A 15981-nucleotide genomic window follows, 5' to 3' on the forward strand; every position below is an offset into this window, starting at 1 on the left:
GACTCAAGCATGTGCAAACTCTAATAAAGATATAATTCATCATTCATCACCAGTGTCCAGCAATCACGAGGTATCTGCACTCCAGGTTGCTTGTGTCACAGCTGCCTTAGGAATTTTTGACCATTCACATCCATCAAAATCAGCTCCAGTGCCCTTGCTAGAGTTTCTTCTGTAGAAGCATTGTGCTCTGTCAGTCTGCTTTTAGCCTTTGCTTCCGCCTCTGAAATGGTTTGTCTGTGCAGTTGTGGCTGTAAGTGGAGCAGGGTTTGGAAGCAGAAAGCCAAGAGCCCTCTCGTCCCAGACACTGCACAGCACAAGGGTAGCATCCTGGGCCCCCAGCGGTGAGAGAAGCCAGAGCAGGCAAAGGCAGAGGTGCGCAAGGAGGAACATGCACAAAGGGATGCTTTCCACATCTCTTGGGCTGATGAGTTTTTCTTTTGAGGCAGAAACTTGTAAAAGTGACAAATGCAAGTGACAGGGGAGCCAGCTGTAAAGCCTGCAGCATCAGAGATTCCTGACTTGTCCTTTATTGTGATCTTGCTGGGTGCATGAGCAAAGCTGAGTCCCTTGCAGGAAGCCCTAACCCTGAAGTCAGTCAGAAGTGACAGATCTGATGTTACACCTAGGTGTGGAGACTTGAAGGTGAGCTCTGCAAGGAGGTCCTCCCTGCTGGGGGTCATCTGTAGCCAGGGCTGGGGCTGTGGCAGCTCTTCAGAAGAAGTTGCACTCATGTCAGGGTTCATTCATTGTTTGCGTCCTGCTGAAGGCAGAGTCACAGGCAAAGGGCTCTGTGTGTGGCTGCAGGCTTTTCCAGAGGCACACCATGAGGTCACTGTGCACATCTGCTTGGGTGTGTGCTCAGAAGACTCTAGTGGTGTCCAGGAGGCTCAAAGATACTTGGGTAGCTAAAAAGAAGGAAGGGAGGGAGGGAGGGAAGGAAGGAAGGAAGGAAGGAAGGAAGGAAGGAAGGAAGGAAGGAAGGAAGGAAGGAAGGAAGGAAGGAAGGAAGGAAGGAAGGAAGGAAGGAAGGAAGGAAGGAAGGAAGGAAGGAAGGAAGGAAGGAAGGAAGGAAGGAAGGAAGGAAGGAAGGAAGGAAAGGAAGGAAGGAAAAGAGGAAGGAAGAGAGAAAGCTCTGTTAAAGGCTGTGAAGCATGCACAGGCGTTAGACTGTCTGGAGATTGCATTTCCATGAGCAGCTTCACTATCTCCAGGTAGAAATCACAAGGAAATCTTCCTGCCCTTCTTTGCCTGCCTAGAGAATATCTTCTGCCACTTCAAGGTAACTGCAGTCAGAGCTGGGGGTGTTTTGTTGGGTTGCAGACCTGGAAATGATTCCATGGGCAAGTGGGAAGTGTGCATTTTTGGACACCTGCCTGGTGTGTCTGCCTGACCCCAGCCTGTGCTGGCAGAGTATGTCCCCAGCACTGCTGCCTGCACACCTCAGTGGGTGGCAATGTCCTTCTTAGGCCTTTTCAGCTCCTTTGAAAGCAGACAAATGTCCTTAAAGCCAAGTTCATGTATAACAAGCCTTTCTGTCTCTAAGGCATGCAAGAGCCTTGTGTGAGGTGGCCACTGAAGCCTTCTCCTTGTGTCCCATGGGCAGTGTGCACAGCCAGGTCCCACCTCCTGGCCTTTGGACTCTCCTGGCTTAGGGACCTGGAGCAATTTTTAGCTCCTTTTTGCAAGTTCTGTAGGAAAAGTTTGCCCTGCAGCAGCTTTGGCTTCCCTCTGCCCTTTGCAAACCTTCCTTGAGGGGTAACTCCCAGAGAGTCCTGGTGAGATGGGATGGGGGCTTGGGCTTAGCAGGGAGAAAAACAGTGGAAAAACATTGAGAGGTAGAATGAAAAAGCCTGTGCAGAGCCTGCACTGGGCTGGGCTGGGACAGCAGAGGTAAAAGGCCTTGAGCTAAATGTGTTGGAGGATCAACAGTTAACCCTGGGTTGATGTTTGTCCTAATTACACCCCCTCATGGGCACTGTTGGGATGAAAGCTCAGCATGTGCCCAAGCCAATTAACTCCAATTGGGTAAATTAGCCTTGTGTAGAACATGACAGTGCAGAATGCCCTGCTCCACTGGGCTGGAATGGGCTCTGTGTCTTCAGGGCACGGGAGCAAGTCCAGAGACTTTGACCCCTGCTCCACTCTGTGAGCTGCTGTTGGTCCCCAGTGCAGATATGGGTGGAAGGGGATCATGGCTCAAACTGAGTGGGCATGCAAGGACAGTTGGGGTATGCTGGAGTGGCAGTGAGAGCAAATGGGCTCTGCATACATGAGCTGCAGAGCTTGGGGAGCTACAGGGACATAGGCCTCTGGATCCAGAAACATCCAAAGAGCCAAAGGAGAGGCAGCAGAGCCAGGGGTGATGAGGAAGGGCCACCTGGGCAGAAGGGGGATAAAGGGTGCATAAAGCTCCAGTCCCGAGGAGGAGTATGGAAGAATGGGGTTCAGAGCACACTTCTCCTGCCAGCCCCAGGCCAGGCCAGCGCTGCAAGTGCCACATGTGCATGACCTCTGCTGAAGGAGGTGGCTGCAGTCGCTGGGCTCTGTATCCTCCCCCGTGTGTGCGTGGCAATGCTGTGCACCTCCCAGTTCACTGCCAAATGCAGCCTCTTCACCCCTCCAGATGTTCCTGAGCCCTGCTTCTCCTCTCTATGGTTGGTAATTAGGAGAGCAGTGAGGCAGAGCCTGTGTGGAATGTGCAAGAGGCTCTCTGGGAACCTGGGGTGGCCCTAAACTTGTGCTGGTGACTGTTTGCTCAGCCTGCAGGGTTTGTCCTTCCTGGAGGGTTTTTGGTCTTGGGAATGGTCTTTACTGTTGGGTGGGTTTTGAAAGACTTGGTGTGAAGCCTTATCCCCAGATGAGTCTCACTCTTGTTTTTAGGGAGGGAGTTACAGTTCTATGGTGGCTTTGCTTCAGGTATTTGCAGGGGGTAAAACTCTCATCCTCTGGGATGAGTCCCTCCTGAGCAGGGACTGCTCCTGCTGTAACCTGGGCAATGTGCCTCACAGATACATCAGTCCCCACTGTTTTTGGTTTCAGGAGTGAGGGTTAACACTACCCTGAAAACCTCCCCACCAAGTCATGACTTGGTGAGGCACCTCCTGAAACTGCTGCTTGTGTCAGGAGATCCCAGAGCCCTTCAGACAGAAGCAGCGAAGGGCCTCAGTGCCTCTGGGTGCTGCAGTGGGATGGGAGCAGTGGCAGGAGCCCTTCCCCAGGGTGTGAGCTCACCCTTGGTGTGCACAGCCCCTCCTCTCTCAATGGCAGTTGTCTCCTCCCTCTCTCTGTTTGGTTCAAAGAGAATTTTCTAGATGCTTTGAACTGTTTTAAAGTCCTCATCTTTCTTTTTCAGCATCTTTACAGCAGAATAAACTTTACACTGTACCAACTGAGATGCAGTTTCTGGCAAGTACTGAGGAGTAAGTTAACTATAAAGTTTGTCTTAGAGAGCTGAGAGAGAATGACCCCCGAGCTAGAGCAGGCTGTAGGAATGTGAACTTCAATCACTGTTGTGTTTTGATTACACCAAACATCCCAATCATTAGCAGCCTGATGGTAGAAACCCTCCTCTGTGTGTCCAGTGTGCCTTGGCACGCCCTGATCGATGCAGAGATTTTCCAGCCACACTGAACTGGTAGCCAGAAGTGTTTCCTGCTGGGGAGCTGTGCCTTGCTCTTCTTGAGACCATCAAAGAGGTGAAGCCGGCGCTGTAAAGCCCCGGGGTCTGCACGCTGGTGGTGCTGCCTTGGCAGCAGCTGCAGGCACCAAGCACGCTTTCAGCAGCAGTCTCTGTCCTCTCAGTGCCATCCGAGTTTAGCTTTCCTTTTTCCTTTTAGCAGTCCCTTACGCTAAGTGTTAGGAGTTGCTGAGGGGCTGGGCAGGGCACCTGCACCCTCCTCTCCTACGGATGGGTGCTGAGAGTGCTCTGCCTTCTGCGAGGCTGCCATCCCACTGGCAGTTCACCGGGCAGACCCCTCGGCAGCCCCGGGCCGCTCAGGTGCCCCTGAGGCCAGCGGTAGCTTGGATGTGTTAGGAGTGGGCAAGTTCCCTTCTCTCAAGGCTCTGAACGGCTGCGCTGTGTTCAAACCAGGGCTTTCACCGGATTCTCTTTTGGGCTGTTTTAAAGCAAAGACCTCTCAGAGGAGAAGGAGATGCCCAGCGAAGCTCTCTCAGACCTGAAGAAGGAGGAGGAGTACAAAACAAACATATGGAAAGGGTTCCTCATCTCCATCCCCTACGCGGCCAGCATCGGAGGGACAGCGACGCTGACGGGCACTGCCCCAAACCTCATCCTGCTGGGACAGCTGAAGAGGTATAGGAGCCCATCCTGGAGAGCCTTGTAAATCCTGGGGGACAGACGTGTTCCACATCCCTCTGGGAAATCACCTCCTTGATGAGAACTGGTTTGGAAAATTAATCCCCTTCGGGAAGATTTGGGAAGCTTTGTGAGCAGGGACGGCAGAGGGAGGCTGCGTCTGCCAGAGCTGTCTGCAGCAGGTTTGCAGTGCGTCCAGCTGGGCTGGCAGCCAGACTACTGCGTGCCTGCTTCACCCTGCTGGTGCTCTGCATCCCGCTGGATTTGGTGGGACTTGACTCCACACTCACAGTGAACCGGGGAGCTGTTTCAATGAAGCAGGCCAGGTAGTATTTTGTGAGCAATGTTGTCTACCCCTGTGTGGCAGGAAGGACAAGAAGGGGGTCACCATCCCTGGAGCTGTTCAAGGCAAGATTGGACGTGGCACTTGGTGCCATGGTCTAGCCTTGAGCTCTGTGGTAAAGGGTTGGACTTGATGATCTATGAGGACTCTTCCAACCTTGATGATACTGTGATACTGTGATACTGTGATACTGTGATCCCTTGATTTGTCACCTGTGTGCATGGGAACACAGATAAATGCCACCCCAAGTGCCCAGGGGTATCTCTGTGCTGGCCTTTATCAGCAGCACCTGCAGCACCCCTGCAAGGTTCCAGTTCAAGCCCTCCAACAGCTGCAGCAGGGTTTCACCCAGGCTGTTCAGAAGCATCAGTGCAGGAGAGCAGCAGCCAGCTGGAGGGATACTTTGGACCTTCTCACGGGGGCTAGGCTGGGTGAGCGGTGGGTAACAGTGCTGCCTGGCGGGTTGTCCCAACACTCCCAAATCTCCTAGTGCCCAGATACCTGCTCCAGGGGAGTAGCTCTCAGAGGCGAGCTGGCAGGTGTGGGCTGTTGTGCTGCTGATTGCAGGTGTCTCTTACCCTTACACTCAAGGGCTCTTTTCCCTTCTTGCATTAACCTGATTTTTCCCATTTCCTTAGTTATTTTCCAGAATGTGATGTGGTGAACTTTGGTTCTTGGTTTATGTTTGCATTTCCTTTAATGCTGATTTTTCTTCTCATGGGATGGCTGTGGATCTCCATCCTGTATGGAGGAATCAACCTCAGGTATGTTTACACTTGCTCCGCGTGTACCTACTGTGGCTCTAGCAGCATTGTGAAACGCATTTTCACCTGCTGATAGCACCCAGGACCATCTCCTGGGCAGGGAGAGGGCTTCCTAACTCAGCTCAAGGTGCTCAGGCTGTAACAAGTCACTAATTTTAGGAAGCTGATACACAGCAGGAAGGTGCCGAAGGCATCGGCTGGCTGCGTGCATTTGCTGCTGGATGCACGCAGGTGCAGGGCTGTCAGCAGCCTTCCTTCATTTCAACCCCTTCCAGGAAGGTTGTTTTGCAGCCTGACCTGGGCCTGTGGAGGTCAGTGGCGAGTTTTCATCAGCAGAAGGAAAAGCAGGATCAGACTTTGAGGGCCAGTATGAAATCTTGGGTACCCTGGAAACAGTGCCACAAATCTCCTAGGACATACAAGAGCCAGGGGCAGACGCTTGGGTCGGGAAGGGATTACCTGCCGGCAGGGCTGGGCTTACAGCACTGTGGTAAGCTGTAACTGACAAGAACATGTGTTTCCAGTAAATCCTTGCTGGATGCACGCAGCCCTTGGTGCAAACTACTTGAAACAGCTGCAGCATTGCTGCACTGGTTCACTTGGAGCCCTTTTCCTCCTCTGCACTCTTGTTTGTGCTAATGACAAACTCAGTCCTGCATCCTCCAGGGACCGTACAGAATATTTAATATTTAGAACAGTCTTCAATTGTTATTTTGAGGCTGAAATGTAAACAGAAGGGGGTGGGGGGAAAGGGAACAGGTGTCTAAATATTTACATTGTCTCAGAGACAGGAAAAGCCCAATGGGAAAGTTACAATCCAGAACATGCCAAATGCTGGCCCTTAAATTGCCGCTGGAGCTTCACAGGAGGCTGTGCCCGCTCGCAGCGGCTCAGCATCCCGGGCCTGGGGCTCGCCTGCTGAGGAGCCTGAGTTTCACATCCCGCAGTGAGGGCTGGGGCATGCCCCGCGCCCTGCCGGCACGGCCCCGGCCTGGCAGGAGAGGGAGGCAGGGGCTGGCGGAGCTGCTGCTGTGCAGGCAGGACGTGCTGCTGCCTGTTTTGCTTGGCTGCTCTGGCAGCACACGGCCGGGCTCGGCTGGAAGAGCTGGGCCAGCACAGATACCACAACTCCCCACGGGTAAGGTGCTGTGAAAGAGACGTCCCGAAACTGCCCAGGGACAGCCCAGGGTCTGCAGGAGTCTGCTGGGCTGCGTGGCCTGAAACGGTTCAGGGAGTGCAGCACAGGCAGGCAGAGGGACAGCAGTGCAACAGCAGGCTGGGCTTGAATCCAGAAGGCTTAGCTGTGGGCTGAGCTGGAGGGCTGTTAGTAAGACCTCCTCGAACACAAGAAGTTGTAGGACCAGGTGTAGCTCTTTGAGGCTTAAGAACTTGTGAATGAATGATCAACCAGAAGGTCTAGCCTTGGGACCCCCTTGAAACAGTGAGTTCAGGAAGTGCAGGCACCACGGAGACAGCACCACGGAGACAGCACCATGGAGACTGGTGGATGCCCCTGGTACAGGAGGTTGTGTTTGTAGGTTTAGGCAAGGTTGCAGGCAGGGTTGGAGACCAGGTGCAGCACCATGGTATGTGATGGGAGATGAAGTGCAAGATATGAATACATCATTTGTATGCACACACTGCAAAGGATCAAGCAGTGTGTGGTCAGCCTGGCCCAGCTAAGAGGCTTATCCAGGAGCACATTAACATTCCCAGCCAGTTAGAAATGCCTCACATTTTTGCTGATCCTTAGCAGCATCCTGGGATCACCCAGGAAATTGCAAGTGAGTAGAGAAATGAATAGGCAGATTAATTTCCCGTTGATTTTCCGTGTCACTCTCTTCCTGGTTGTTCTGCCCAAATAGGTATCTGCTGGAGATGAGGAAATCCTGCAAAGCTGGAGCTTTGTTTTGGCAGTCACAGTCTGTGCGGGAGGGAAGAGTTCAGAATGTAAATGAGAGAGAACTTCTGACCCTCTGCAGGGTCTCCTCTGTATGAATGCAGGGAGAAGGGACACACAAAACAGAGTCTTACTGCCCTTATCTACGCCAGAGACCCTCATCAGCAGTCCTCAGGATCTGAAGGCAGTGCAAACTGAGCTGCCAGAGATGTGCAGCTCTGTGCAACTTGCAGAGCAGACACTGCAGAGGTGCCCTGTGTGGCAGATGCCTCAGTGGCAGATGCAGTGTTTCTGAGTGTCACTGCTGTGAGGGGCATGCAAATGTGGCTCTATGTTTCTTGGCAGGGGCTGGAGAACCAAAAAGTCAAATATAAGAGTGGATGCAGAAGCCCGAGCCAGAGAAGTGATAAAGGAGGACTATCAGAAACTGGGTCCCACAAAGTAAGTCATGGAGGTGGGCCTGAGGCTGAAATCAAGTGGGCTGGAAATGCCTTAAGGGAGGAGAGCTGGAGGAAATGGGTTTTAAGAGGAAAAACAAGGAGGTGTTTCTACTCAAAGTGTTTGTAACCTGCTGAAGTTTGCTTTCCACACGTTCCAGCCTCTCTACCTTCAGTAGCAGTAATGATTGCAAACAGCAGCATGTATCCAGATCTTCCCAAGAACAAAGTTCATGTCAGAGTGAATTCCTGCTGGGCTGGTCAGTTACTGTGTGCAGCTTTTCTCCTCCAATCCTGTGCGCTATGTGCTAACCACTGCAGGTTGGGCTTTGAGGGGCTGTGCATTCCTGCTCTGCAAAGCAGGAAGCATTTCCTGGGAAGGCTGATGAGTCCCATGGTAGATCTGAGTCATGTGGGCTGTGGATGTGCTTTAAGAGAATGAAAGAGCTGCCCAGAGAAAATCCATGGACAGAAGCCAGTTCCCTGTCCTGGACTACCTGATTTTGCTGAATAGCTCCTTCAGCTGCCTTGGTCAGGTGAAGAGAGAAGAGATTCCAGCTGCTTCTCTGAGTTCCTCAGAGGCCTTGTGTCCTGGAAAAGGCTTGCTGGAGGTTGCAGTGATGGGATCACATTTGGGAGACTCAGCAGAAACAAACTTGGGAGAAAGGCCAGGAAAGGGGCAGCAGGAGGAGCTGAGTGTCCCCAAGAGCAGTGAGGGCGATGCTGCGGAGGTGCAGCGATGTTTGTGTGGTGCTCTCCCTGCTGTAATTATTGCTGCTGTGGGGGACATGGAGTGGTTCTTCAAAGGCAATTGTCTGTGCCTGGGCTGCAAATGAAAGAAATTGGTTTATTTATTCAGTACATTATGGAGCAGCCTGCAAAATGTCTCTGAAAGAATCAAAGTCCCTCTTTGAGGTCTAGGAGTAAGAAAGTCCATTAAGCTGTGCCTTACCAATTTGATTAGCAACCCCAGAACTTACATCAGTGCAAGTGGCCCCTTCCCAGGGGCTTAAATGCCCTCCCTTATGCTCTGGGAGATTTAAAGCAGGGGTTTGAGGCACTGTCTTGGTTAAGTCTTGACTCCACTGGAGTCAAGCCTGGTGTTTAATGAGGGACAGTGCTGGCTACCTGCTGCTGTGTCCCCAGGGAATGCTGTTTAGGTTTTGACCTTGAAGTTTGTTCCTGCTGGTTTAGAAACTGTTGGAATCTCAGCCACCCTTTTGTGCTGTTTGAACTGGAGTGAAGCAATCCCTGCCATGCCCTAGGGATATCCCAGAGAGCAGTGGTAAGAGGAGAAGCTGCTTGGCCTTTCCTCTCTGAAAGGTTCAACCTTGCCTATGCCTGCTGTGGCATCAGGGCATTGCTGATGTCCACCTTGCCTCTCTGATGTCTTCCAGGATGAGCTAACTGCTGTCAAGCAGCAATACTGGCAAATAGATTTACAGTCCCCTGCAGTGCTTCACCATGGTTAGCTGTGGAAAAACAGCCTGGCTTTGCCCCAGGCTGCTGCAGCCTGAGCTCCCTGCTTGTCCTGGCCTGCTCCACCCCTTCAGCTTTCTGACTGCACGGCTTTTCATTGTGGCCAGCAGGACAAGGGAGGTTATTCTTCCCCTGTACTCAGCACTGGTCAGGCCACACCTTGAGTACTGTGTCCAGTTCTGGGCCCCTCAATTCAAGAAAGATGTTGAGGTACTGGAACATGTCCAGAGAAGGGCAACGAAGCTGGTGAGGGGCCTGGAACACAAATCCTATGAGGAGAGGTTGAGAGAACTGGGCCTGTTTAGCCTGGAGAAGAGGAGGCTCAGAGGTGATCTTATTACTGTCTACAACTACCTGAAGGGACATTGTAGCCAGGTGGGGGTTGGCCTCTTCTCCCAGGTAACCAGCAATAGAACAAGGGGACACAGTCTCAAGTTGTGCCAGGGTAGGTATAGGCTGGATGTTAGGAAGAAGTTTTTCACAGAGAGAGTGATTTCCCATTGGAATGGGCTGCCCAGGGAGGTGGTGGAGGCACCGTCCCTGGGGGTCTTCAAGAAAAGACTGGATGAGGCACTCAGTGCCATGGTCTAGTTGACTGGCTAGGGCTGGGTGATAGGTTGGACTGGATGATCTTTGAGGTCTCTTCCAACCTGGTTGATTCTATGATTCTATGATTCTATGATTGTAGGTTTGCAGAGCAGGCAATTTTCTTCTTCTTCTGCATATTTGCCATCCTGCTTTTCTCCAGGGATCCCAAATTCATTCCAGGTTGGGCCAGCTTGTTTGCACCAGGGTAAGAGTTTATTTTCATTCCACTCTCACGTTGAGGTTCTTGAGTTTCTGACTTAACACAGCAGCTCAGGTTTCCTGGAGTGAATGGAACCCAGCCTCATGCAGCAGAGCCAGCTTCGTTGTTTCTGTGGCCTGGAGGAGGCAGAGGAGGCCCAGAGGGAAGTAGGCATGTGCCTATCTGAGGACATCCCTAGGGTTTTCCTGTTGGGAATGCTCCTAGTAAGAGCATTTACAGTGAACTAAGGAATTCTTTATGCAGTCTCACTGCAGGCTGAGGAGAGGTGGCAGGAGCTGACCCCAGGTGCTCTCCTGCCTGTTTGCCAAGTTTATCTCCCCTGTGCCATCCACACCTTGCTAAGGCAGATGGAATGGCAGTTGGGGAATAATAAAGCTCCGAGGGGGTTGCTGGTTCTTAGCAGAAGAGACTTTCAAGCTGTTTGGTGCTTTCCCACAAAGCCTTGGCTTAATCCAGCAAAGCAGTCCTGGAGCTTTTCCTGCTCAGCTCGGAGCCCCTCCAGTCAAAGGGCTGAGCCCTTTGCTGCCTCCCAGCCTGAGCTGTGCAAGAGCTCCTGTGCAGATGAGCTCTGCTCTCTGCCACAAGCTGAGGAGAGTTGTCCTCACAGCCCCTCCTGGGCTGCCCACAGCTCCACGGTCAGAGCAGCCTGCTGGGGAGTGCATGTTGGTCTTTGCATGTGCAGAGCAGCTTTTTCAGGGGCTCAGAGCCCACTGCAGAAACGTAGCTTGAGAGGGAATTAAAAAGAAAATACCTGTGAACAATGAGGGTCTTTCAGCCAGAGGGGAGCTTGTAATCCCCTTTGGTAAATCCCCGTTCCCATAACAGTTGTGCTTCTGCAGGCCTCTGCCTCTCACCAGTGTTTCTGCTGCTTTTGGACAGGTTCATCTCAGATGCAGTTACAGGAATCACCATTGTCATCATCCTCTTCTTCTTCCCTTCACAAAAACCTTCCTTCAGGTGGTGGTTTGACCTGAAAGGTGAGTAGGAGACAACTCCAGGCAGGGAATCTGCCTGTGCATGTGCCCTTGCCCTGGTAGGACAGGCATGGAGCAAGGGCCAGGACTTTTCCCCTTGGCCCTGCACCAGCCCACAGCAGCAGGCTGGCTGCAGTAGTGTTGCTTGAAGGTGCAATTCAATCATGCAGAGGCTTTGTTCTGAAGTGCAAGAAGAGGTCCAGCAGCCACTGCCCTGATGCCAGCTGCAGGAATGACTGACAGGGGTGCCAGGCATGGTGCCAGGGTGGGCTAGAGAGAACCCAAATTGCTGTGGATTTACCATGGCAGATCTGACTGTGGAACAGAGGTTTGGCTGCTAAGTCCCAGACAGCTTCTGTCCATCGGGAGGGAGCACAAAGCCCTGGCAGGGTGGAGCTGCACAGGTTGTCCATATGTCCTTCCTCAGCTCTTAAGAACTACACAGAATTTAAACTCCTAAAGCCCAAACTCTCCAGCAGGCTTTGATACTGGGAGTCTTTGGAGGCCTTGGGCTTGTCCTCCAATCCAATGAGATACAAATTGGAACCCATAAACCACTTGGCATAAGAGGTGGTCTTAGCATGGGGGTTTGGCTGGCAGAGGCCCTCCGTGGCTGGCGCAGCTCTGCCTGGTGCCTGGGAGCACAGCGCCCAGCGAGGTGCCTTGGCCGCGTTGGTCCTGCGCAGGAAGGGGTCTCCTCAGGCCTCCTCTGGCTAAGGCACAGGTGCCCTTCTCCAGCAGAGCACTGTAGTCCCAGCAGGGCACCCTTCCCTGGGGCAGAGCTCACTGCATCCTGCCTTAAGGGATGGCCTTTAGGGGAGAGGAGCTCCCTGACAGACAGCTGGAGGTGGCTGAGTGGCAGGTGGAAGATTAATAACATCTGCACCATCTAAATGGCAGACAATGTCCTGCCACAGCCTGCCATTCCCTCAGGACAGTGCTATGGCTGCTGCAGAGGGAAAATGGACACGACAGTAAATGTTCCTCAGGAAAGCCTCAAGGAAAACTAGGTGCCACATTTTTATTTCCCCTTTGTTTTAAGTTCAGTGTCTGCCTGAGGAGACTCCATCTGCATATTTTAACCAGCAGCAGCTCGTGGGCAGTGAGCCCCAACACTGCTGTCAGCCTCCTGATACCACTCTGTCAGCTGCTGCCTGCTGTGCCCCCCTGGAGGGGTTTGACACAGAGCTTTTCTCTTCACCCAGCACCCAACACTGAGATGCAGCCCTTGCTGACATGGAGGAAGGCTCAAGAGACAGTGCCCTGGAACATCATCCTGCTGCTGGGAGGGGGCTTTGCCATGGCAAAGGGCTGTGAGGTGAGGCCTGGCGCAGCTGCCACCCAGCAAAGCTGGGTTTTATCAGTGTCACCTGGGGTCCTCATCTGGCTCTGGGGTTTGTGTCTGTGGGGTCACAACACTTGCAGGACAAGTCTCTCTCCTCGAGTCACAGCAGTGCACAGCAGACATCTAAGGAGTTGAAGAGAACTTGCAATGCCTTCCACTCCCTTCACTGCAGGGGTGCAGGAGCTCCAATCTGAGCCCATTTGCTCTCCCTCTCTGCAGGAGTCTGGTTTATCTGTCTGGATAGGAGGTCGTCTGCATCCCTTGGAGGGTGTCCCGCCGCCTGTGGCTGTCATCCTCATCACCGTTGTCATTGCCTTATTCACAGAGTTTGCCAGCAACACAGCCACTATCATCATCTTCTTGCCTGTCTTGGCAGAGCTGGTAAGGTGGTCCCATGGCAAGCCCAGCTGCAAGTCTGCTCTCCTCTCCCTGCCCCCTGGGTTTGTGTCACACCTGTGCTGCGATGGGCACCGCAAGGTTCATCCATCCCTGGGCTTCAGGCACTTTGAAATCCTTGGGAGCAAGACAGCAAGAGCCTGTGGGGTACTGAGGACACTGAGGGGTGATAATCCTTCAGCTGTTGGTGGGAGAGGTGATTGCTTACCACGGGTGTGGGCTGCAGCTCTGCACGGTGCACTCACTGTTGGCAGTCTCTGATCTGAGTGCCTGGCACCATCTCTCTTCCCTGCTGTCGTTCAAGGCCATTCGCCTGAGGGTGAACCCTCTCTACTTGATGATACCAGGCACCATAGGCTGCTCCTATGCCTTCATGCTGCCAGTCTCAACACCTCCTAACTCCATTGCGTTTTCCTCTGGGCACCTGATGGTGAAGGACATGGTAAGTGCTTTAGGTACAGACCCTACCAGACTGAGAGCAGTCAGCCCAAGCTTTCAAAAGAGGAACTTCCCAAACTGTCACCCGTGCAGTGCTCCCTGAAGAGAGAAGACTGAAGTCTGACTCTGCTCTCAGCAGTGTTTGAGGGCACAGCCATGTGGGAGGAGCCTTTACAAAGGCTGCCCCTGTGAAATTTTCAGTCACCACGGTCTTGAATGTGCTCAGCATCTCCCAGACCCTACTTCTGGTCCTGCCAGTGTCAGCAGCTCAGCTTTCATAGGTTTCTAGGTGCAGGAAACGTTCCACAGCTTGGTGAAATAAAGCTCATGAGTAAAATTAGGCTCAGTCCCAGTTCCTGCTCACATTCTTGAGGCTAAGCAGATGTTAATGCTTTTGATGGATCAAAGCTTGGTAAGCATCTGCAGAGTGGCCTTTGTGGCTTATGAAAGCCTACTGATGATGTTGCTAATATTAATAGCAATTAATAGCAATTAAGCCTTCCCTTTTTATAGTGTCTATGTCGAAATGGCATTGTGCTGCACATGCTGTAGCTGCCCTGTCTGAACTCAACAGCCATATTTGTGCTTCTCTTGTAGGCAAGAACTGGGTTGCTCATGAATCTTATGGGAGTTCTGCTTCTTAGCTTGGCTATGAATACATGGGCCAAGAGCATCTTCCAGCTGGGGACCTTCCCTGCATGGGCCAACATCCATGCAGGAAATGCCACCTCAGTCTTGCCAGCTGTAGAAAATGTCACTTTAAGTGCACTAAATAAAATATGAACAAAGCTACTCCTGGGGAAGGACTCACTCACTCACTTAGGACTCGGGCACTGGAATCGTCAGAGCGTGCACAGGAGAGCCCCATGGCAGCCTGCACCGTGGGGCACCCTCTGGTTAAATTTGACTTTCAGAAATCCTGCTCAGAGTCTCAGCATCCAATTGTTCCTGTCGCTGAAGACTTCCCCACCTTCCACAGGCACCAGCCAGGCTCTCCCAGAGTCCACCTGGCGTAGGTGGTGCTTGTTAACTGGACGAGCATCTTTGGGCAGATGCTTCTCCTGCCATGAGAGCTTTGCTGCTCCAGCTTCTGACAGCCTACCTCGCGTTGGAGAGTAGCCCTGGGGACAGGCTGGAAGGAGCTGGGTCCTTGAAGGGCAGCCCAGTGTGAGTGAGCACCTCTGAATGCCGCCGGGGGCAAGCTGTGAGGGATGGGGTCTGGATACCACCTCGGGAGCAGCTCCTGGAGGATGAAGACTTGCTGCAGGTGTGTGTGTGAGGGGTGACACAGGGGGTGTCAGTGGGGCATGGTGCACTGCTCCAAGCTTTGGAAACAGGCAGGCAGCAGCTTGTTTTCAGACATGCTCAGTGTTTGGACAGCCTGGAGCAGGAATTGCTGCCTGCTTCTTTGCACTGAGGGCACAGATGGGGGCTGGGACCAAATTAACTCCTGCTGTAACTCTGGGCATCGCCAGTGGCTGCACCAGTGGTGAGTGTGGCCAGGCTCAGGCTCGTGAGGGTGGCTCACTGGTGAGTGCCTCTCTGAGTCACAGCTCAGTGCAGAAGCTGCACTGGGATACTAATGGCATGTCTGGAAAAGGGGCTTTGATTCTTAGCATGGTTTGAAACCAGGCCCTTGGGTACTGCTGATGCAGGCACTGCAGATTTGCTCTGATTGCAGCACACTTCAGGTGAGCTTTTATTTTCTATGAGAATCTAAAATGTGTATCTGAAAGGATCAGTCATGGCAATAGGCAGCTGGAGTGGCAAAGGAGCTGAGCCTTGCTTTAGGGAAGGTCAGTGACTGGATGTCACATCACTGGTGATGGGAGACTGGCTTGGGGTGGGGATCCAGTGCATCTCCCCTGCTCCTGTGCTGCAAATAACCCCCAGGGCCAGGAGGGAGAGCTGGCAGAGTGACGCTCCCCAGCCACACCTGCTTCTGCAAGGGATTACCCTGGGGTCATGGCACGATGGTGAAGGGCTTGAACTGAAAGTGCCAAAACCACTTGAACGTGGAACTTTGATCAGCCAAGTTTAAAAAATCCTTAATGTTCAACGAAGTCTCTCCTGATTGTGGCAAGCTTACAATAAAGCACATTTGTGAGCACCTCACCTCGTCCTGTTTGCTCTGTCCACCGAGGGAGGAAGCAAGGCCAAGCCTCCCTCTCCCTGCGCCTCACCCCCTGCTTTGGGCAGTGGTTCCCCAGGAGGAGCAGGAGGGCAGAGAGGTCTCTCTCCTCATCTGAGCAAAATGGAGCCCTGCTAAGCAGTGGAGCTTAGCATCTCAGGGCTGCTCTGCTAGAAAGGTGCTCCCAGCAGCTGGTTTTGGTTTCCACATCATTGTCACACTGTCCTGGGGCAGCTCCCTGCCAGCTGGGCTCTGGGTCTGGGCACCGTAGTTCTCGTGGGCACTCCTCGTGGTGCCTTAGTAAGGATGGGCTGAAGGAGGACGGGAGGATGGGAAAGCTGCTGCCTGTTGTTCCCTGCCCCACTGACTGTCCTGGGCACTGGGGACAGGCTGGACCCTGCTGCAGGGGAGCAGATCGGGCACTGGGACAGAGCTGTCCCTGCCCCTGCAGCCTACAGGGCAGACAGTGAGGGTCTTTGGATCATCTGATTGCCAGGCTGGAAGGGTGAGATCCAGCCCAGCTCTGTGGCACATGTGGCTGCCACAGCCGCACTAAGTCTCAGCTCTGCCTGGTGCATTCTGGTTGATTCCAGGAGGATTTTTCTGGCAGGAGAGCAGAACCCAGAGCATGAAGTTCGTGTAGAGGCCCCC

General features: G+C 53.0%; 1 protein-coding gene across 4 annotated transcripts in view; it reads left to right on the forward strand.

Annotated features, from left to right (window-relative positions):
- SLC13A3 (solute carrier family 13 member 3) overlaps positions 1 to 15311 on the forward strand; it is a 34238-nt gene extending 18927 nt beyond the window's left edge. For 3 of the 4 annotated variants that reach the window (XM_064167904.1, XM_064167905.1, XM_064167907.1), the window contains exons 4-13: positions 3353 to 3419; positions 4127 to 4312; positions 5297 to 5422; positions 7668 to 7763; positions 9927 to 10031; positions 10926 to 11023; positions 12226 to 12338; positions 12585 to 12746; positions 13066 to 13203; positions 13797 to 15311. In XM_064167904.1, coding sequence (XP_064023974.1) covers positions 3353 to 3419; positions 4127 to 4312; positions 5297 to 5422; positions 7668 to 7763; positions 9927 to 10031; positions 10926 to 11023; positions 12226 to 12338; positions 12585 to 12746; positions 13066 to 13203; positions 13797 to 13982 — 1277 coding nt within the window. In that variant the 3' untranslated portion in view covers positions 13983 to 15311. The remainder of the gene's footprint in view (positions 1 to 3352; positions 3420 to 4126; positions 4313 to 5296; positions 5423 to 7667; positions 7764 to 9926; positions 10032 to 10925; positions 11024 to 12225; positions 12339 to 12584; positions 12747 to 13065; positions 13204 to 13796) is intronic. The other variant, XM_064167906.1, reaches the window with a different exon arrangement.
- Positions 15312 to 15981: the final 670 nt, after the last annotated feature.

This window comes from Pogoniulus pusillus, chromosome 29, assembly GCF_015220805.1.
Source record: "Pogoniulus pusillus isolate bPogPus1 chromosome 29, bPogPus1.pri, whole genome shotgun sequence".
Classification (NCBI taxonomy): Eukaryota; Metazoa; Chordata; class Aves; order Piciformes; family Lybiidae; genus Pogoniulus; species Pogoniulus pusillus.